The following is a 19,469-nucleotide window of genomic DNA, read 5'->3' as shown; positions in this document are numbered from 1 at the left end:
CTACCTCGGAGTTACTTCCCCTTGACCAATGGGAGAGAAAAATATTGTGGGCTGTCCCAGAACTGCATTACGCTAGCCAGCCAAATAAAAAACAAAATGATATATGGTCAGGTAGATAACCTGTTAAATATTTCTTGTCAGAAATAAAGCACAAATGAAAAGTAGAATTGGTGCAGATCTGTTGGTAAATCTCTCGGTTTCGTGTCAAATTTTTTTTTTAACCGTACCAATAAAGAGAATTAGGAGTTTAAGATTTACAACTTTACAAATGTGTTTAATTTAGCCGTTTTAGAAACAATTCCTAACCCCCACCCCTCATCTACCAAACAGATGTCAGTCAAGTTCCCATGCATTTGTACACCAAAACTTTTCAGTTATATTTTCAAATTCAAACACTAATGACTCGATACAGGTGTTCGTAAATGTTAGAAGAGAGAGGAGAGAGAGGGAAAGAAAGAGAGAGAGAGAAATAGTGTATGGTGTGTGTGTGTGTGTGCTACATTATTTCCATGCTCAAAATTTCTCTCATTAAATTTATTATTCATGACATTAATTTTTTTGTTAAATCTGTGTGCCCCTAGCTTTGAACAGATCAAACAAAGAACAGAAACTGAAAACATGCACCAAAAAGTGAATAACAAAAGTTCAGGTAAATTGATTTATTTAATTTCATTCATGTATCAACAGCAACATGGTGGGACCAAAACTGGTCATACAAAAAATTAACAGTAAAGTAATGGGAAATAGAATGCTTCCATAACAAAACCAACCAAACACTAATTTTGAGGCATTCAACAATAAACTATCCTTTTTTTCCAGAAAAAGAACAAACAAATTATATACATGTATACTTATGGTCTTTTCTTCAAAAACTTGTGGGTAAAAAGATGAAGACATTCCACGACGCTTTTTTAACTGCCTATAATAAACTTGTGTTAATGACTAGAATAAAAAAAATGTAAAAAGTGACAGCTCATTGCATAGATTTCTGAAAATGATCTGGACAAGTGTTGTAAAAAACCGATTTTTTTTATTTCAAATAATGATTCTTGATCAGGATGATCTTGTAATTGTAAACAAGAACCAAACTGTACAAGGATCTGCATCTTTGAAGTCAATCAATCAATCAATATGAGGCTTATATCGCGCGTATTCCGTGGGTACAGTTCTAAGCGCAGGGATTTTTTTTATTTTTTTTATTATTTTTTATGCAATTTGTATCGCGCACATATTCAAGGCGCAGGGATTTATTGAAGTGCAAGTACTAATACCACTGAGGAATACTTCCATGTCCCTTTGCCAAAAAAATGTACACACAAAAACACTGGCTCTCTCATGTTTTGAATAATTAGGTGTTTGTCTGATATCATAATTAGGTGTTTGTCTGATATCATACCTTGAATGTATGTATGTATGTATGTATGTATGTATGTATGTATGTATGTATGTATGTATGTAGGTATGTATGTAGGTATGTATGCATGTGTGTTGGTGTGTCGGTGTGTTAAGTGTGCAAGTAAAAAGGGTATTGTAGTTGTACATATATTACTTTAGATATTTTTTTTTTTATCATGGGTTTTATGAATTTTCTTCTCTTATTCTTTTATAATTATTAATTAATGACCTATATGTGCTGATGACCAATTTAATTTCCTTTGTTGGATCAATAAAATGTTATGAGTTATGAGTTATAATACTAAATAGGTATAAAAAAAAAATCACTGTTCCTGTGCTTCTACTTCTTATTTTGGTTTCAGGTACTGTATACTTTGATAATTTTGAGTCTGAAGACTCATTACAGGAAGACTAATGTAAAAAAAAAAAAAGTCTGTTGGCTGAATGCAAACTACAGTACACGGCCATTATCTGTTCAGTTTTTAAGGCACATCCACGTTTGATGTTCAGTTTTCATGGCACATCCACGTTTGATGTTCAGTTTTTATGGCACATCCCCAGCACCCCGCAAGGCACGTTTGATAGGTGTCAAAACAGCTTCCGTGAATCTTTGCACAAGACTGCTGCTTCGCCTCTGAGCTTGCTGACCAGCCTCTTCAAGGTTCTGACCGCTTGCCAGCATCTGCAATTTCAGCTCCTCCTGAGCATCCCCTGCTGCTACAACGTGACGATCTTTCTGTTCGAAAGTCTGTATCCGCGACCGTTTTGCACTGTGATGCTGGTCTCCTCCACTGTCATCTGCCGCTAAATTTCTTAGCCTTTGTTCCTCTAAGATCAAACTTCTGTTGATGTTTTGGCGCAGTTCTACCGCCCTTTCTTTCATGCGAGAACGGCTGTGCTGGGAGTTAGTTTCTTCAGGCAACTGCCTGAGTCGCTGCTCCACTGAACGTGATCTGGACCTAGTAGATGTTCTTTGAGAATTTCCTACCGTTGCTTTTCCAGTATTACGCTTTGCTCTCAAGACAGTGGTCCCCGTGTATAAAAAGTCAAGCTGCTGGCGATTTCTCCTCCCTGATGCTGGCTGTGTGGAGGAATCTTTTTCCAACCTTTTCTTCTCATTTACCTGTCGCTCTCTTTCCCCAACACCTTGAACAACGACTGCACCACCACCAGTGTTACTGTCAACACACACCCCAGAAGCTATGTGCCTGACAGAATTGTTGGTGTTTCTATTCTGTGCTGTAACTCTTGCAGACTTTCTAGGTGAATGGCCCAACCAGGCTGAGTCGGTTGCAGGAATGGCTTTCCTACGAAGGCTGTAGCGAAGTTTTGAGCTTTGACTGAAAGTTGACATGCGCTCAGCATTGGTTTGTTGAGCATCTGGCATTCTGCGTTCTGGGCTAACATTCTGTGTTGATCCTGAAGCAGATGTCTTTTCTCTGGAACGTGCTCTAGATTTTCTTGATCCCAGATTCTGTTCACCACTGGCAGAGGAAGAAGCGCAATTAACTGAGGCCGATCCTTGCCCTTCAGCCAGGTTTCTTGTGGTTGTCTTTTTGGGAGACTGTGGCCTGATACCCTTTGCCTCTGGCTCTGCTGCTGCTGAGTTGATATCACCATGTTCCTGTGCTACTTGAGAACTCTGACTCCTTGCTTGCAAAGCTCCAGATTTGCGTTGCTCTTGGTGTGATTTTCCAGAATCTCTCTCTTTCGGTTGTTCAGACTGAAGCCGAGGTTTGCGGTTAGTTGTCAAGGTCGTAGACGCCATTCCTGATTCTCCTTGACCTTGATGGTGAGGCTCAAAGGTCAAAGTCAGGACACTGCCGTAGGTTTTCAACTCTTTCCCATCCTGCTGGAACACAAGCTTCTCTCCTACTTTCCAGATCTTTTGTGACGGAACTACCACAAAATGTTCAGTCTGAATTCTTACAAGATTTCTGCCATCTTGGATGATACTGATCACTGCAGCAATAACTTCTTCAATTTCTTTGTGCAGAGAAGTGGCACCTATGTTCTGGGTAGTGCCGTACACGTTGCTGAAAGACAGTTTGAACTTGTACAAAGTATCTCCATGCCTGATAAGGCGAGTGTCATCCGCCACACAAGAAAACTTTTTCAACACCATACTGACCAGTCTGTGTTCAACATGAAATCAAGCACAAGGAATTGTTTCATATGTTTCACTTACATCAAGGTAGACCATGTATATTCTCATCCACTTAAAGTCTCCAAAGAACAACAGGCATCACCCAAGCGTAGCTAGGTGCCACAGTCTCCCCATCATTCAAAACTGCTGGTTCATGATTCTGGTCATACTTCTGTAACAAAAGAAAACACCAAAAAATAAATAATTAAAATAGGCATCTAATCCAACACAATAACATGCATGAACAAAGCACTTTTAGTTTCACTGCAAACACTTAAGTATTCAACCCTGTACTCTTTAGGCCATGGCTGGAAATTGTTGAGTCGGTTACGGAGCCCCCAGCCTGGGGAACTGGCAAGTCAGTTATGGAGCCGGCCCCCAGGCTCAGGAATTGTTGAGTCGGTTATGGGGCCCCCATAATCACCGAAACGTTTTCGAATAAGATTAAGAAGAATAGAGCAAACGAAATGAAATGAGAGTTAAGAAGGCAGAGCTCAAACCCACGACCTCACAATGCATTTTTCGGAGCAATAACCACTGTGCCATGCACAAGTGATCTCATTGTCAATCCAGGTTTCCCAATTGCTTCGTTTCCGGCCGATTTATGTGGAGCACGTGATGCGCACAAAAAATATTGGCGGTCTAGAAGTGTCGTCTGCGCAATGATCGCGGCGGCTTTCTTGACCGCCAAGGACGACCACGCACGTTGTGAGACGTCATTCGTTAGACCTCAATATGACTATGAGGCACAAAAGGCAGATCTACTGATGACTTTCGGTCCACGAGACTGGGGGCTCCGTAACCGACTAGTCGGTTCCCCAGTCACTCAGATTACTTTAGGTTTTAAATTAACTGCTCTCAGTCTCACTCATTCACAGAGATCTCTCTCCAACAGTCCAAGTCAAACACATACACACACACACACACACACACACACACACACACACACACACACACAGGGGGGGAAGAGAGAGTGATTGAGAGAGAAAAAAAGAGCAAGCGAGAGAGAGAGAGAGAGAGAGAGAGAGAGAACAAGAACAAGAACAATTCTTTATTTAACGAGGGTAATAGAGTAAGCAGTGATCTGCTTTTTTACATCTGGCCCTCGCCCTAAAGAGGGACTAGTCTAAAATTGCTAAAGAATAAGCAAGTAAAGAAAACTACTGCTACATTAAATAATAAAATGAAAGTAAGAACATATCATCAATTTACATACAATACATTGCTTAAATGAAAAATGTAAGTTCATTTGACATGAGTTAAGAATTATAGAGTAGATTGCACTGACGCAACAAGCTGTAAATGCCGTGCCCATTGACATATATACATATATATATATGGTATATAAAATTAAAAATAATAATACATTGTTAAAAAGCATCGGTTGTTGGTTTTAACAACCATTCTAGCGACAACAGATGCTTATTTAGACTTCATGAGATAAGACGTAAATCTGGTCTTAAAAACGTTTGTGCTGCTAGTTTGCCGTAGGATTGACGGAAGAGTGTTCCAGAGACTGCTACCTGAATAGACTTAGAAACTAGATTTGAGTAGGTCAATCCTAGGCAGAGGCATGTTCAGTCTCATCAATTGGCGTGAAGTTTTTAACGTGAATTTGGAAAATATGGTTTGAGGTACACATCCATGAATAATTTTATGCATAAGGGTACCTTTATTATAACTTAGCCTTGCCTTCAGAGGAAGAATGCCTAAGTTCATGATGTAGTCTAACTCAGATAGGGTTGTTTTCTTTAACAGTCCGAGAGAGAGACAATGACAATGATGACAATGACAAATCTTTATTTTTCGAGGGTGACAAGAATAAGCATAGATATGCTTTTTTGCATCTGGCCCTCGCCCTAAAGAGGGACTAAACTATTTGTGAGAGAGAGAGAGAGAGAGAGAGAGAGAGAGAGAGAGAGAGAGAGAGAGAGAGAGAGAGAGAGAGAGAGAGAGAGAGAGAGAGAGAGAGAGAGAGAGAGAGAGATAGAGAGAGAGCGAGAGAGAGAGAGAGGAACTTGACGAAGTCGCGCAGTTTCCGAGCTAACTTGCAGAAGCACTGGATTCCCTTTAAACACTACACTAACTAACAGTAACACCGAAAGCCTGTGAAACAGAGAATGTTATTAATCTGTTTGTGTTGCTTACCAGGCAGACGTTTTCATAGAGAAATTTTAACCATTGTGTAAGGTATTAAGTACAATGTGAATGTTCTCTTACCCAACAGATTTATACATAAATACTTCCAAGTCTTCTTGACATCTTTCGATTTCTATTCAAAGTTCTTCTGTCTGCCATTGACAACATCAGAGTAAGCTCCCCTCCTCAACTGTCTACTCATACAAATCCATATATTTTTCATAAACCCAAATTTTCTTTCAGACAAAAATGGCTTTTATCTTCATGTTGTATTGCTATGTTCTATTTGCTTCTATAGTATATAACGAAAATGAAATGTTTCTATGCACTCTAATGACAAAATCATACAATTCTGACGTGTTTAGCAGATTTGTGTAGTTAGATGGTCCTGGAAACGTGGTTTTGCTGGTGAACTCAGTAGTTGTGTTATTGTGTGCAACTGATTACAAAAAAATACAAATACAAATAAAAAATACAAATAAAAAAAAGAGAAAACCATTGATGGTTGAACCCCAGACTGGTTACCCAACATTCAAAGGACTCTATGATGAGGGACCTTCAACATCCAAGAAATTGGATCCGGTCCCCCACGGGAAGACGGGAAGAAGAGGTTGGAAATGGGAGTCCGAGTGACGCCAGTTCGGAACGCCAGTCAAATGAGTGATGTGTGTCCCTCTCCCTTTATGAATGGCATATGAATTTATTTGGATTGAACTGCCTTTTGTAAGTTGTAACCAGATTCATGATAACAACAACAACAACAACAACAACAACATCAATCAAGGGCGGACTGGGGGGGGTTACACGGGTTACGTAACCCCCCCCCCCCACCCCCCCAAAAAAGAGGTAATTTATTGGCTCAGGATGCACCAGATAGCTCTATTTTGCTTCTTTGGATAAAAAAATTCATATCAAAACAGTGGAGGCGAATTCAGTATTAGAGCTCACAGTCCTGTGTTATAGCTGCCTTGTTTTGTTTAGCGTGTGCTGACAAAACACTAGCCCCTGCTCGTCAAGCGTTAAACGGTTTGTCTTTCGCCGCTAGCCTGCAGGCGAGTTGGCGTTGTTTATCTCTGGTGGCCACTGTTTATAATTCAGAATCTCGGAACCGAGTCTCAGTAAAAACTCTTGGAGAAGTCTGCAAAGCGAAGACCAGAGCTTTTTTGCTATGTATGTGGGGGTTTTGCAGACGACATTTTGAAGCATACGCGTTGCCATGACTGCATCAAAATGTTGTATTAAAAACTTCGATAAAGTATCTCAGTTGCACATTTTAGCAAGGTCAATCATTATGCTAATTTAAAATCGCTTCAAGCACTTATTGATTAAAACCAAAACTGTGAAATATAATCTGCTAACACTTTCTTTTATCTATCTAGAGAGTATTGCCAGGATGGTCACGTGCTTCCGTCTTAAATAAACGGGATTATGTATGCCACAGTATGGATGAACCGAGTTGCATTCACTGAAGTGGCCGTAACACAGGTTAAATAGCAATCTGTTTAACAGAGCTCTGTAAAGCACACAATCTCCCCCCCCCCCCTCCCCAGCCCCCCAAACAGATTAACAAAATAAAAGAAGATGATTTTAGAAACAGCAGCCGGAGAGAGGCCCGCGGGGAGGGGGGGGGATTAAAGATTGGAATTTAATTATAATTGGATAGATCCGCCGCACTGCCAAGAAAAGTGTACAGTGTTTCACCCACTTTCCCGAAAATATATGCATCTGTGTTAAAATTGTCAAAATGGAGTTCCAACTTATCATCAGTGATCAGACATAATTATGTAGATAGATGATCAATGTAGGCTATATTATATCTCTGTTATCATGCACTACTGACTCAACAACACAAATACTTGCTGAATATAATATCTCTATTTGAAAGCATATCCAAAGGAACCTTTTGTCTCTGTTGATAAATATCGAAGTTCATTGCATTATCTTTACTCTAGACTTGTATTCAGTTTCTCTGTCAGAGCGGCAAAGTATCGTCTGCTACAGACACCGACCCAGCAGTAAGAAAGCATAGGCTCCAGCTGAATACATTTTATTTTTTTCTCGTCAAAAGTAGAAAATACATTCATTCGTAAAGAAGAACTAGGGTTTAGATGAAAAGGTTAGTCAGTGTAATATCATATATATACCAATAGATTAAGGAAGATTTTTCAAGAAAGTGCCGATTGTGTTTTTTGTGGTTAGGCCTATCTTTTATCGCGAGTTCCGACAGTAGCGGCTCGGTTACTGCGGACCAGCATAACTGAGTTCACACAGAACTATTCTCAGCTGCACTCAACATGGAAAAAACCCTGTGTTAATTGTTTCAAGACAACCACATTTTGTAACACTACTTTGAAACTTCTGCTTCTTGTCATCATTATAATCATTGCAAGGGCTCCAGGAACTGAGAAATGTTAAACACACTTAAAACCACGTAAATGTTACAGGAAGGCGCCTTTACCGCCTATGCATGGTGCCACAGATTTCAGCAGCTAGCGGCCGCCGTGACCTTGCAAGGCGGAGCATCGAAATTTGCGCGGAATATTCAAAAAGCTTAAACCACACTCACTTTTTTTTCTTGAAAACAGCATAAATATTGTTTTAAGCGTAATAAGTTTAATCTGTATGTATGCTGGAGGTGTAAATGCACTAACATGCATATTTTGTTGCTTGTAAGATGTAGTGTTCACTTACAAAACTTTGACAAGTTTGGTCTTTCGGTTGGCGGTGTAATGTGATTCTTATGTACCGGTTCGACATGTAGGAAACAGCAGTATTTAACTGATTTCTTCCGCATTGAATGTTTCTTTGTGCAATCAGTATAGAAGATTGCAGAGAGTGTATTCTGATGATTTAAAATGTGTGTATTATTATTAAGCAGCCCTGATAGTACTGACTATGTCTCTTTCTACTAAACTGACTCAGTGTGTGACTTCTTAACTGTGCACATTTTCAGCCAGAAATTCATTTCTCTTCCTTGTCTTGCTTGCAAATTTGTTCTTTCCTGGCCGAGCGATAACATAAACACTCCTGCCAAGGGTTGTGTTCTGCGATGTTTTAGAGCTCGGAAAGGCAGCAGAGGGCTTGTCATCAGCTTTCCCTAAATGGATTGCTTGAGGGCTAATAAGGAAGGGATACTGCTATATCAGTGGTGGTTGTTGACATCTTGTATATATACAGCTTGCTGAATCCTAATGCATGGGCCAAAGAAGGAAACTCGGCTCCACTGATTTGATATGTCGGGGGGGGGGGGGGGGCATGCCCCCAGACCCCCCTATATAGAGGCTTAGGCGCCTTCGGCGCCGTCAACTTGTATCTTCGCAGTCATTTTGTAACCCCCCCCCCCCTCCAAAGTGAATTGATCCGCCCTTGATCAAAGTCTCACGCTCGTGGAAAAGGCAGTGGAATCAAGTTGACAAGCCAGCATAGCGCGGTAGTGGTTGTGTTGAGCAGGTTAGCGGCACGCTTTTTTGTATCTCAGTCTCTTCTTTTTAAATTTCATAGCTTTTAATCCAAATATAACTTGAAATATCTATATGGTTTTGGAATCAGGAACCGACAAGGAATAAGATGAAATTGTTTTTAAATCGATTTTAATTTTAATCAGAATTTTTTTTTAATTTAATTTGTTTTTCATTCGAATACAACTTATTCATGTTTTTGGAATCCGAAAATGACGAAGAATAAGATGAAATTATTTTTGGATCGTGTTATAAAAAAAATCATTTTAATAACCAAAATCAGTAATTAATTTTTAAGCCTCCAAGCTGAAATGCAATACCAAAGTCCGGCCTTCGTCGAAGATTGCTTGAAAAAAATATCAATCCCGGCATTTAATCAAAATATGAGGGCGTGACAGTGCGAACTCAGTTTCACAAAAAGCCGGATATGACGTCATCAAAGACACTTATCGAACAAATGAAGAAAACGTCTGTCGATATCATACCCAGCCGGGAACTTAAATATAAACAAGTCGCGTAAGGCGAAAATACAATATTTAGTCAAGTAGCTGCCATTTTTCAGCAAGACCGTATACTCGTAGCATCGTCAGTCCACCGCTCATGGCAAAGGCAGTGAAATTGACAAGAAGAGCGGGGTAGTAGTTGCGCTAAGAAGGATAGCACGCTTTTCTGTACCTCTCTTTGTTTTAACTTTCTGAGCGTGTTTTTAATCCAAACATATCATATCTATATGTTTTTGGAATCAGGAACCGACAAGGAATAAGATGAAAGTGTTTTTAAATTGATTTCGAAAAAAGAAATTTGATAATAATTTTTATATATTTAATTTTTAGAGCTTGTTTTTAATCCGAATATAACATATTTATATGTTTTTGGAATCAGCAAATGATGGAGAATAAGATGAACGTAAATTTGGATCGTTTTATAAAAGAAATATTTTTTTTACAATTTTCCGATTTTTAATGACCAAAGTCATTAATTAATTTTTAAGCCACCAAGCTGAAATGCAATACCGAAGTCCGGGCTTCGTCGAAGATTACTGGACCAAAATTTCAACCAATTTGGTTGAAAAATGAGGGCGTGACAGTGCCGCCTCAACTTTCACGAAAAGCCGGATATGACGTCATCAAAGACATTTATCAAAAAAATGAAAAAAACGTATGGGGATATCAATCCCAGGAACTCTCATGTCAAATTTCATAAAGATCGGTCCAGTAGTTTGGTCTGAATCGCTCTACACGCACGCACGCACACACACACACACACACACACACACACACACATACACACACACATACACCACGACCCTCGTTTCGATTCCCCCTCGATGTTAAAATATTTAGTCAAAACTTGACTAAATATAAAAAAAAGGAAAAAAGAGATTGGTGGGGAGGGAGGGAGAGAGAGAGAGAGAGAGAGAGAGAGAGAGAGGGAGGGGGGAGAGAGAGACAGAGACACAGAGAGAGACAGAGACAGAGAGAGAGATTCGGGGGGAGGGAGAGAGAGAGAGAGGGTGAGAGAGGGTGCACCGAGAGAGAGAGAGGGAGAAAGAAAGAGAGAGAGAGAGAACTTTGAACTTTGAACTTTATTTATTTATCGAGGCGGGTAACAGAATAAGCAAAGTAGACATGCTTTTTTTCGTCCGGCCCTCGCCCTTTGAGGGTAACTCGATTAATAACAAGAAGAAATAGAAGTTAAGTTAATTACAATACAAAGTATATAATTAACATGTCAAACAATTAAAAAGACATTTCAAAATGCATTATGAATATCAAGCAATGATGTAATATTTTCACATAATTATTTACTTGTTTCCAAGAGAAATAGCATATACATTTCTTTGAAGGAAGTTTCACTGAATTGCATTATAATTAAATCAGGAATGGAGTTCCACAATAAGGCGCCAGAATAAGAAAGACTTGATTTGTCAATTCTAGGGGTTGGGGTAATTAATTTGTTTAGTTTTATTGAATTATTCAGTTTGAAATTTGAGGCAATGAATGTAGTTTTATTGCCAGCAGAGAGAGAGAGAGAGAGAGAGAGAGAGAGAGAGAGAGAGAGAGAGAGAGAGAGAGAGAGAGAGAGAGAGAGAGAGAGTACATGTATCAGAATCAGAATCAGAATGGTTTAATTGCTCAGGCAATATGCCCATTGCAAGTTGGGCTGGATTTGGGGAAGGGTATTCGAACACTCAAATATCGAAACCGAAGCCGATAGTGCATTTACACAAAGTTGCATGAATAAGAGTGTCCGTTCATATAGAGACATAGAGAGAGAGAGAGAGAGAGAGAGAGAGAGAGAGAGAGAGAGAGAGAGAGAGAGAGAGAGAGAGATCACCACATCATGTCCCAAATACTGTTTCTTAGATTGGGGACAAACAAAAGAAAATGGACAAGACAAGAGCTGAGAGATCTGGAGTGGAAGGGGGGAGGGAGGGGGGGGGGGTGTTTTCCTGCAATACACTTTCCTAGGCTTGAGGTGTCGGGGTTGCCAGAAGCTCGCATTGTTTGATCACTTTTAAGATATACTACATATATACTATGCCAGTACATTTGTGTGTATAGATATTTCAAGGGAAGTAACGCCAAACTGTAAACTGGCGGCCTGGGAGAAGGAGCGAGGAAAGAACGCGTGCATGGCTGCCAGAAAAGTAACTCCAAAATGCCGACCTTCGTGCTCAGCTTCAAGTTGCAAGCTTCAAGTTGCCAGCAAAGAAAATACCAAATTTTTTTTGACTGATATTGACAGGGTACCAAGGAACGCAAGGAGAAACAAATATGTACGTATTATTGTAATCTTGTGACAACTCGCTTTTAGATCTATAGGAAAATAGATTGTTATGGGACTGCATCAGTGCATGACTCAAACTGAAGTTACTCTGTGAGTGTGACAGCAGCTTTCCTCGTGTGTTCACGCCAAGCCGGACTGTTACTCTCATGACTATGGCAGCCTGACATAAATTGTAAGTACTGAGGTAAAAAAAAAAAAAAATAATACATGACGCAGAAGTTCAAGATTCTATATGTACTGTATTGTTAACTGCGGCCATTTCTGCGAAAATGGACACTGTTGTCACTGTTAATCTAAGCCTCTGATTCAGAGTGCATAGAAACATTTCATTTTCGTTATATACTATAGAAGCAAATAGAACATAGCAAATCAGATTGGAGCACAGGCCGAAGGTATCGTCCACTGGACTACTACTATCACAGAAAGTCTTTCTGTGATAGTAGTAGTCCAGTGGACGATACCTTCCGCCTCTGATTGGAGAAAGATGGGGTCAAAGTTAGAGCAAAATGTAAACAACCATTGCTGTGCTGACCGACGTCCACTTCAAGTTGAATTTCTTAAACGTTCAATGAATTATAAGCGAAAGCATAATGAATACTTATAGCAATGAAACGTAATGGAAGATAGTCTTCGGATCCACATTACAAACTTCTAAAAATGTTCATGTTCGTTCCTACACACGAATAACACATCGAACCGATGACGAGGTGACTCCGATCATGCTGAAAATGGCGACAGAGCGTTTTATTCTGCTTCGAGTTGCATTTTCTTGTCGCTAGTTTTGGTCTAGTTAAAACAACTTACCTATTTTTCAAATGGTAAACGGTAATATACACTATAGTATATGAGATTTCATAGATCTGGAAAGCACATTCAGGAAAGTGACGTCGCCAAATCATCGCACATACAGATTTCACTAGACGGATCTATACGCATGGTTCAGGTAGATCTGACTTCCACACGACCGTAGCACGGCGCACTAACTTGGCACTGTACGAAGCATTCTGAACTCAGGTAAAATGAGTTCCTTCGTTCCTTCGGGTCTCATATATCCCTGACATGATGCCTTTGTTTTCTCCCTCTGGAGAAGAAATCGATTTTTATTTTATGTTTACCTATTTATAGCTTTTTGTAATATGTTATTGATATAAGCAGATTCGCGATCGTCGATAATGAGGGCCCCAAAGGGGGGGTATCATCACGATCACGGGAAGGGAAATTTTAGCTTTCACGATCACAGTTACCTTGATTTTTGTTTTCACGATCACAAACACCTTGACGAATAGAGGATCATAGAGTGATACAGCTGTGAAAAATGTACGTTGAAAATAAAATGCTTTGCAATAATGCCCATCACGATCACGAAAACAAATGACGATCACGATCACGAGACTTGATTTTTTTGTCATCACGGATCACGGGCAAAGTCCCATCACGATCACAGAAATGGAAATTTCGGCAATCACGGTCACAGAAAGATCAAACAAGTCGCGTAAAGGCGAAAATACAACATTTAGTCAAGTAGCTGTCGAACTCACAGAATGAAACTGAACGCAATGCAATTTTTCAGCAAGACCGTATGTACTCGTAGCATCGTCAGTCCACCGCTCATGCTCATGGCAAAGGCAGTGAAATTGACAAGAAGAGCGGTTTAGTAGTTGCGCTGAGAAGGATAGCACGCTTTTCTGTACCTCTCTTCGTTTTAACTTTCTGAGCGTGTTTTTAATCCAAACATATCATATCTATATGTTTTTGGAATCAGGAACCGACAAGGAATAAGATGAAAGTGTTTTTAAATTGATTTGGAAAATTTAATTTTGATAATAATTTTTATATTTTTAATTTTCAGAGCTTGTTTTTAATCCAAATATAACATATTTATATGTTTTTGGAATCAGAAAATGATGGAGAATAAGATAAACGTAAATTTGGATCGTTTTATAATTTTTTTTTAATTTTTTTTTTACAATTTTCAGATTTTTAATGACGAAAGTCATTAATTATTTTTTTAAGCCACCACGCTGAAATGCAATACCGAAGTCCGGGCTTCGTCGAAGACTACTTGACCAAACTTTCAACCAATTTGGTTGAAAAATGAGAGCGTGACAGTGCCGCCTCAACTTTCACGAAAAGCCGGATATGACGTCATCAAAGACATTTATCGAAAAAACGAAAAAAACGTTCGGGGATATCAATCCCAGGAACTCTCATGTAAAATTTCATAAAGATCGGTCCAGTAGTTTGGTCTGAATCGCTCTACACGCACGCACGCACGCACGCACGCACACACACACATACACACACACACATACACCACGACCCTCGTTTCGATTCCCCCTCTATGTTTAAAACATTTAGTCAAAACTTGACTAAATGTAAAAACGCCAATCACGATCACGATTTTAAACCCTTTGGGGCCCTCGATAATGATTTTTCATGGTGTTGTGTAAATTTTAAATTACAAAGGAATTGTTATGTAAGACAGGTTTAAGCGAGCTATCTTTTGCGGATGTATTAACTGTGCAAACAACTCTAAATATGGCAAAAGTGTCACGTAATAATCAACTTTGTCACGTGATCATAACAAAACGGCTACGGAGCGGACACAGGTTAAAAGTAGATGTGTCCTTTGCTTTGTGACAATGAAAAGACCGAGTCCAGCCATAATTATACGGTTGTAGGCACAGTTGGGTGGAAAAATGAACAGCTTGGTGAAATGGTTGAGTCTCTCAGCGGAGAATCTGTTCGTCATTCTGTAATCACTTTCGTCTTTTCTCAGAAACATTAGCAAAAAATATATGGGAGCGGATAACTCTTTAAATTTATTCTTGGTTTGATAGATTTCTTTCACTTTACTCCGCGTAGTAATTATCCATCCTGTCAGAGAGACATGAGCGAGAGCGTGGACCGATGATTATATCAGAATGTGTACCAAGAAGCAGACGACAAACTTTGCCCGTTGAAGAACCGTTACTCCATGTTTTCGTCCTTCGAGTTGCTTCCCTTGCCAAAGTTACTGACTGGCACATTCTTTGCAGCTGTAGAAGTGTTGTATTTGTGTAGTGAAAGGGTGTCTGTGACAATGGAAGGGCAATATAGTCAATCTTCTCAGTTGAGCATGGAATGTTCTGCCGACAGAAGACACTTTGGGATAAAACAACAATTTAATTGACGAGGTCAATGCTGTTGATTTTATAGAATTAATTTATGTTGACACTGAGCAGTGGCCGGGCAGCATATGCATTCAAATGCTTTTGAGGCCATACATTATTTTAAATGTCCTAAAGTGTTCAATTTACAGAGGAAAGGGAGGTAACTCGTTTCCCCCAAACGTTTGATTTGGAGTTTTTGTGTTTCCACATTTTTCTTTTATTCATGGTTATTTGCAATTGATATAGAATTAAAAAAAAACTTCTTAGGGCTCTGCTAATACCCCGGGCAGCTTGGTAGCTTTCCTCTGTACATTTTCAGTAATTAAAGCAAGCATATATTTATTCTCAACCTTCACTGATGGCTCTGTGTGACTAAGACACCCTCCTTATCAGTAACTACCTCATTAAAAAAAAAATCAATTTATTTTTATGCAAAGCCAAGAGACATAATTTTAGCACCTTTACAATTGGTTTGTGTGATTGAGAGACATAATAAGGCAGATACCGAAGAAATCAGTCAAAATAAAATAGTTGCGTTTTCTGTTTCAGATGTACACCGTTGGCAGGGCAGCTGGAAGGGAATGGAGTGGCCCACTGATGCAGACCCGACAGACTTGGTCCCGAGAGTAGCAGAGTGAGCGGCAGCTGGTGGAGATTGGGCTGAAGGAGGTTCAGATGGAACGTGCGTGTAATAGAGCCGTTGCCTTCGGACAGTGGGACCTGGTCTTCAAACTGCTGCATGATGGGCTGAGCCCCAGCGAGAAAGTTGTTGACGAGCTGTGTGGTAACAAGATGGGGGAGCGTCTGGCAGCCCTGTATCCTGACCACACAATGACCAGCAGCCTGAGAAGACGGCTACTGGTGGGGGCAGTCAAGCATGGCCAAGGAAATGCAGTCTTGCACGTCATTCACCATCAGTCTGTGTCCGACACAGAGGTGATGGAAGCCATAGGGTTGGCTGTGCATCTCCACGACAAAGAGATTCTGCTGCAACTCCTTCGAAGTTCTCCCAGATGTCGCCGTGTCTTCAAACACAAATTTCACAAACAGCAGTGGAAGAAAGTTGCTCAAGGCTTAGGCTGGATCTTTGATGCTTTGTGCAAAAATGGTGAAGATGATCTCGCTTTTCGCATTGCAGAAACTAAAGCTTCAAAAGGGGAGACGAAGTTCCTTCGACGGTTTCTGACATTGAAACCCAAATCTTCTGCGTTGAGGTGGAGAAAGCTGAGGATTACTTTGGGGAAACTTCACAACTGCAATCAGCCTGCATTCAGACATGCTGTGCACGCACTCTGCAATAGGTCCAAGGATGACGTGAGTCGTCTGTTTCGAGAGGTGCTTCGTCTTGGGGACGTCACTCTCGCCCAGAGTCTGATTGACCATGGCGTTCAGAGGAAGGACCTGAAGTTTGCTCTTCCCTGGATCATGATACACAAGGATTTCCTGGTCATTTCTAGCTTCCTCGACACACTGAATGAGGATGACCAGATATGGCTCAGACACTGTGCAACTCGTTATGCACTTGCCGAATACTTTCAGGAGAGGTCAAATGCTACACTGCTAATGTTCATTTGTCTCTTTGAGGAAAGCTGTCGCTATAAGAATGATGCTTTTCTTTGCACCATGTTCTGGTCAGCCATTGCTAAGTCGGTGAACCAGGACGATCCTCGGTGCTTTGTTAAGGTACTTCTGTTTTATTTAGGTCGTTGTCTTGATCTTAGTAACCCAGGTGTGAGCCAAGATGACTGCAAGCGTGCCATCATGAAGCCCTTGAAAAAAGAGAAGTACAACTTCATCAAAGTGGCCGGAGAGAAAATGGCAACAGGAGTGGCACTGTGCGGGGAAGATCTTGTAGAGTTGATGATAGAAGCTGTGTTGGAGAACAAGGCGTGGGTGTACTTGCCAAGCTTGTCATACGAATCTCTCAAAGAATATGTTCTGGACCACTGTCTGCAGGAAATGCTGACGGATGAAGCCGCATGGCAAAGTTGTGGCACGGCCTTAAATTTGTGTTTGAAAGAGGTTAACCTCGGAGACCTGGACAGGCTTATCGACTTTGTGCGCAAGAAGATTCTGAAAAAGCAGTGGCCTGTGAGTGTGGCAAGTTTGGCTCAGTGGTGCTTGGCAGAGTCACAGTCCAACCTGGCTGTGTTGCTGGGTTTTGTGATGGCTGACTGGCAACTCGTGGGGGCCGCTTCGAGTCAGCAGTCCCTGGACCTCCACGAATCGTTTCTCATTGATGCAGTGGGCCAGGCAATTGCCGAAAACGCCTTCTTTACCGCAATCACTCTGGTAAAACTTTGCCCCCTGACTAGGGAAACGATTTACCGTTTGAAGTTTTGCAGGCATAAGGCAAAGCTGGTTGAGCTGTGTGAGGAGGAAGGGCTCCATGACTGGGCTCTGGTTTTGACTGCAGATCACATGACTGCAAGTTCAATAAGAGACAAGTTGCAGACCTGTCAGAGTCAGGAAGCACTGACCTGCCTTCTGCAAGACGCTGTTGGTAGGGGCAAGTGGGACATTGCCAAGGAGCTTTTGGTGCGACACTACGATGACCATTGTGCTCTTGGAAATGTTCTGCTGACTGCAGCGCAACATGGCAAATCTGAGGTTTTGGAGCTAGTGATAGATCGAGTGGACGCCAGTATCGTTGGAGAGGATGATGGTGAAAGTGGACGTAGAACGCTTCTGTACTGGGCGGCTGATTATGGAAACAAGGAAACCAGCTTGGAACTGGCTCGTATCTGCATCACTTCTGGCCTTTCAACCTTTCAGAGAGGGGTCTTTGATGAAAATTCACGAAAGGGTCAACACAACTGTCCACTGCGTCGTGCCATTGACCTACACAACTTGCCTGTTGCACGCCTCATTCTCAAATCCGGAGCGTTGACGAAGAGAAGGCTGTATGGGGACAGGGAAAGATTGCTTTGGAGACCGCTTGGCAGCTACGCGTGGAAGCAAGCCAGAATGGTCAAGGCAGCAGCAGCCAACCCGTGCCGTTTGGAGCATATGGCTCGCCTGGCGGTATCACACGCCATCAGCTGTCGGCCGGGTCGACAAGAGAGAGTCAAGGCTCTGCCTGTGCCGGAACGCATCAAGGACCTCATCAAGTTCAAGGACGTCATGTCAAGCATGGAGGAGGGGGAAGAAGTTGTCGAGATTGCACGTCAGCGTGATTTTAATGCTGGCGATTCAGAGAGTGATTCCAGCGATCATTGGTCTGATACGAGTGATGAGTCGTCCACAGAGTCCGACTGAACTGGAAGATAATGTCCGAACTGGAAGAGATGTAAATGCCAGGATTAGGAACAGTTGTCTGTGTTGTCGCCCTGGAAGGTATTGAAGTTTCAAGAAAACGGAAGAAGAGGTGCAGAGCATATACAGACAGTTTTGTTTATTGTGTGGACAGTGATCAGGGATGTGCCACAGAGAAAATTGTCTACAGGTTAACCATCACCGTGCTTCGTGGGTCGTGGACGACCCAGAGCCTCACAAAATCGTCTTTATCTCTGAAACTATTCGGAGTTTTTAATTGATACTTCATGTTATCTCTAATCACCATACGACCATCCCATTGCCGAACTTTTGAAAGATTATCTTTGTAAACAAACAAATAAACGATGATATATGTTTAACTACACAGTCCGGATGAGCCTGATTCTAATGAAGATGAAATGACAGCTGACATTCTGGATTTGTGTCTCTTGAGTAGTTCAGGGCATGATGATAAACAACTGTTGGTGTTTTCAGTCAAGTGTGGGGAGAAGGACATTGTCTTTGTTAAATTTCGTTTAATTTGTTCATTTATTGTTTATGTGTGTGTGTGTGTGTGTGTGTGTGTGTGTGTGTGTGTGTGTGTGTGTGTGTGTGTGGATGAGGGTGTATGTGGCCTTGTCATTGGACACAAACGTTTTACTTATTTTGGGGGGGCCTAAGGCGTGACATCTTTCTTATTTCCTGTCTTATTCTAGTAGCATTTTCTACCAAAGAGGGGAGTAGAAAATGTTCTCTTTAAAGGCACAGTAAGCCTCCCGTAAACCATCACAGATACTGTTAGGCTTTTACACACAGTACAAACACCCTTTCATTTAAACACTCACCGCTTGAGAACATCCTATATAGGTGCCCTCCGTAAAGAGCGAGCAATTTTCAAAGAATTTAATTTTGCGTGGTTTATCCTGAGCCATCGTGAACCCGTGTGATCCAGTTTCCCTTTTTCACAATGTTGTCAGTTTGTAATTTGCTGTGAGCTTACATGCAATAGCACGTTATTATGTACCTCTGACTATGCACGAAACAAACGGCTGTGGTTCACAAGAACTCTAGCGATGGCTTTTGACTGTTCTGAGGAACTGGCAATATATAGGCATAAACCGTCGTCTGCTACAA

The 19,469-nt window shown here is 41.0% G+C and overlaps 2 protein-coding genes across 2 annotated transcripts; one reads left to right on the top strand and one right to left on the bottom strand.

Annotated features, from left to right (window-relative positions):
* Positions 1-650: 650 nt before the first annotated feature.
* LOC138978758 (serine/arginine-rich splicing factor 4-like) lies at positions 651-5,853 on the bottom strand. Its single transcript, XM_070351548.1, has 2 exons — positions 5,762-5,853; positions 651-3,713 (listed from the first exon to the last, which is right to left on the bottom strand). The coding sequence occupies exon 2, from the start codon at positions 3,518-3,520 to the stop codon at positions 1,940-1,942; it is 1,581 nt and encodes a 526-aa protein (XP_070207649.1). The 5' UTR covers positions 3,521-3,713; positions 5,762-5,853; the 3' UTR covers positions 651-1,939.
* Positions 5,854-11,743: 5,890 nt separating this feature from the next.
* On the top strand, positions 11,744-19,463 carry LOC138978757 (uncharacterized). Its single transcript, XM_070351547.1, has 2 exons — positions 11,744-11,917; positions 15,630-19,463. Exon 2 carries the CDS (start codon positions 15,756-15,758, stop codon positions 18,336-18,338), a length of 2,583 nt encoding a protein of 860 aa, XP_070207648.1. The 5' UTR covers positions 11,744-11,917; positions 15,630-15,755; the 3' UTR covers positions 18,339-19,463.
* The last annotated feature ends 6 nt before the right edge of the window (positions 19,464-19,469 follow it).

This window comes from Littorina saxatilis, linkage group LG10, assembly GCF_037325665.1.
Source record: "Littorina saxatilis isolate snail1 linkage group LG10, US_GU_Lsax_2.0, whole genome shotgun sequence".
Classification (NCBI taxonomy): Eukaryota; Metazoa; Mollusca; class Gastropoda; order Littorinimorpha; family Littorinidae; genus Littorina; species Littorina saxatilis.
The sequence above is the reverse complement of the archived record's forward strand: the minus strand, read 5'-3'. Positions and strand labels throughout refer to the sequence as shown.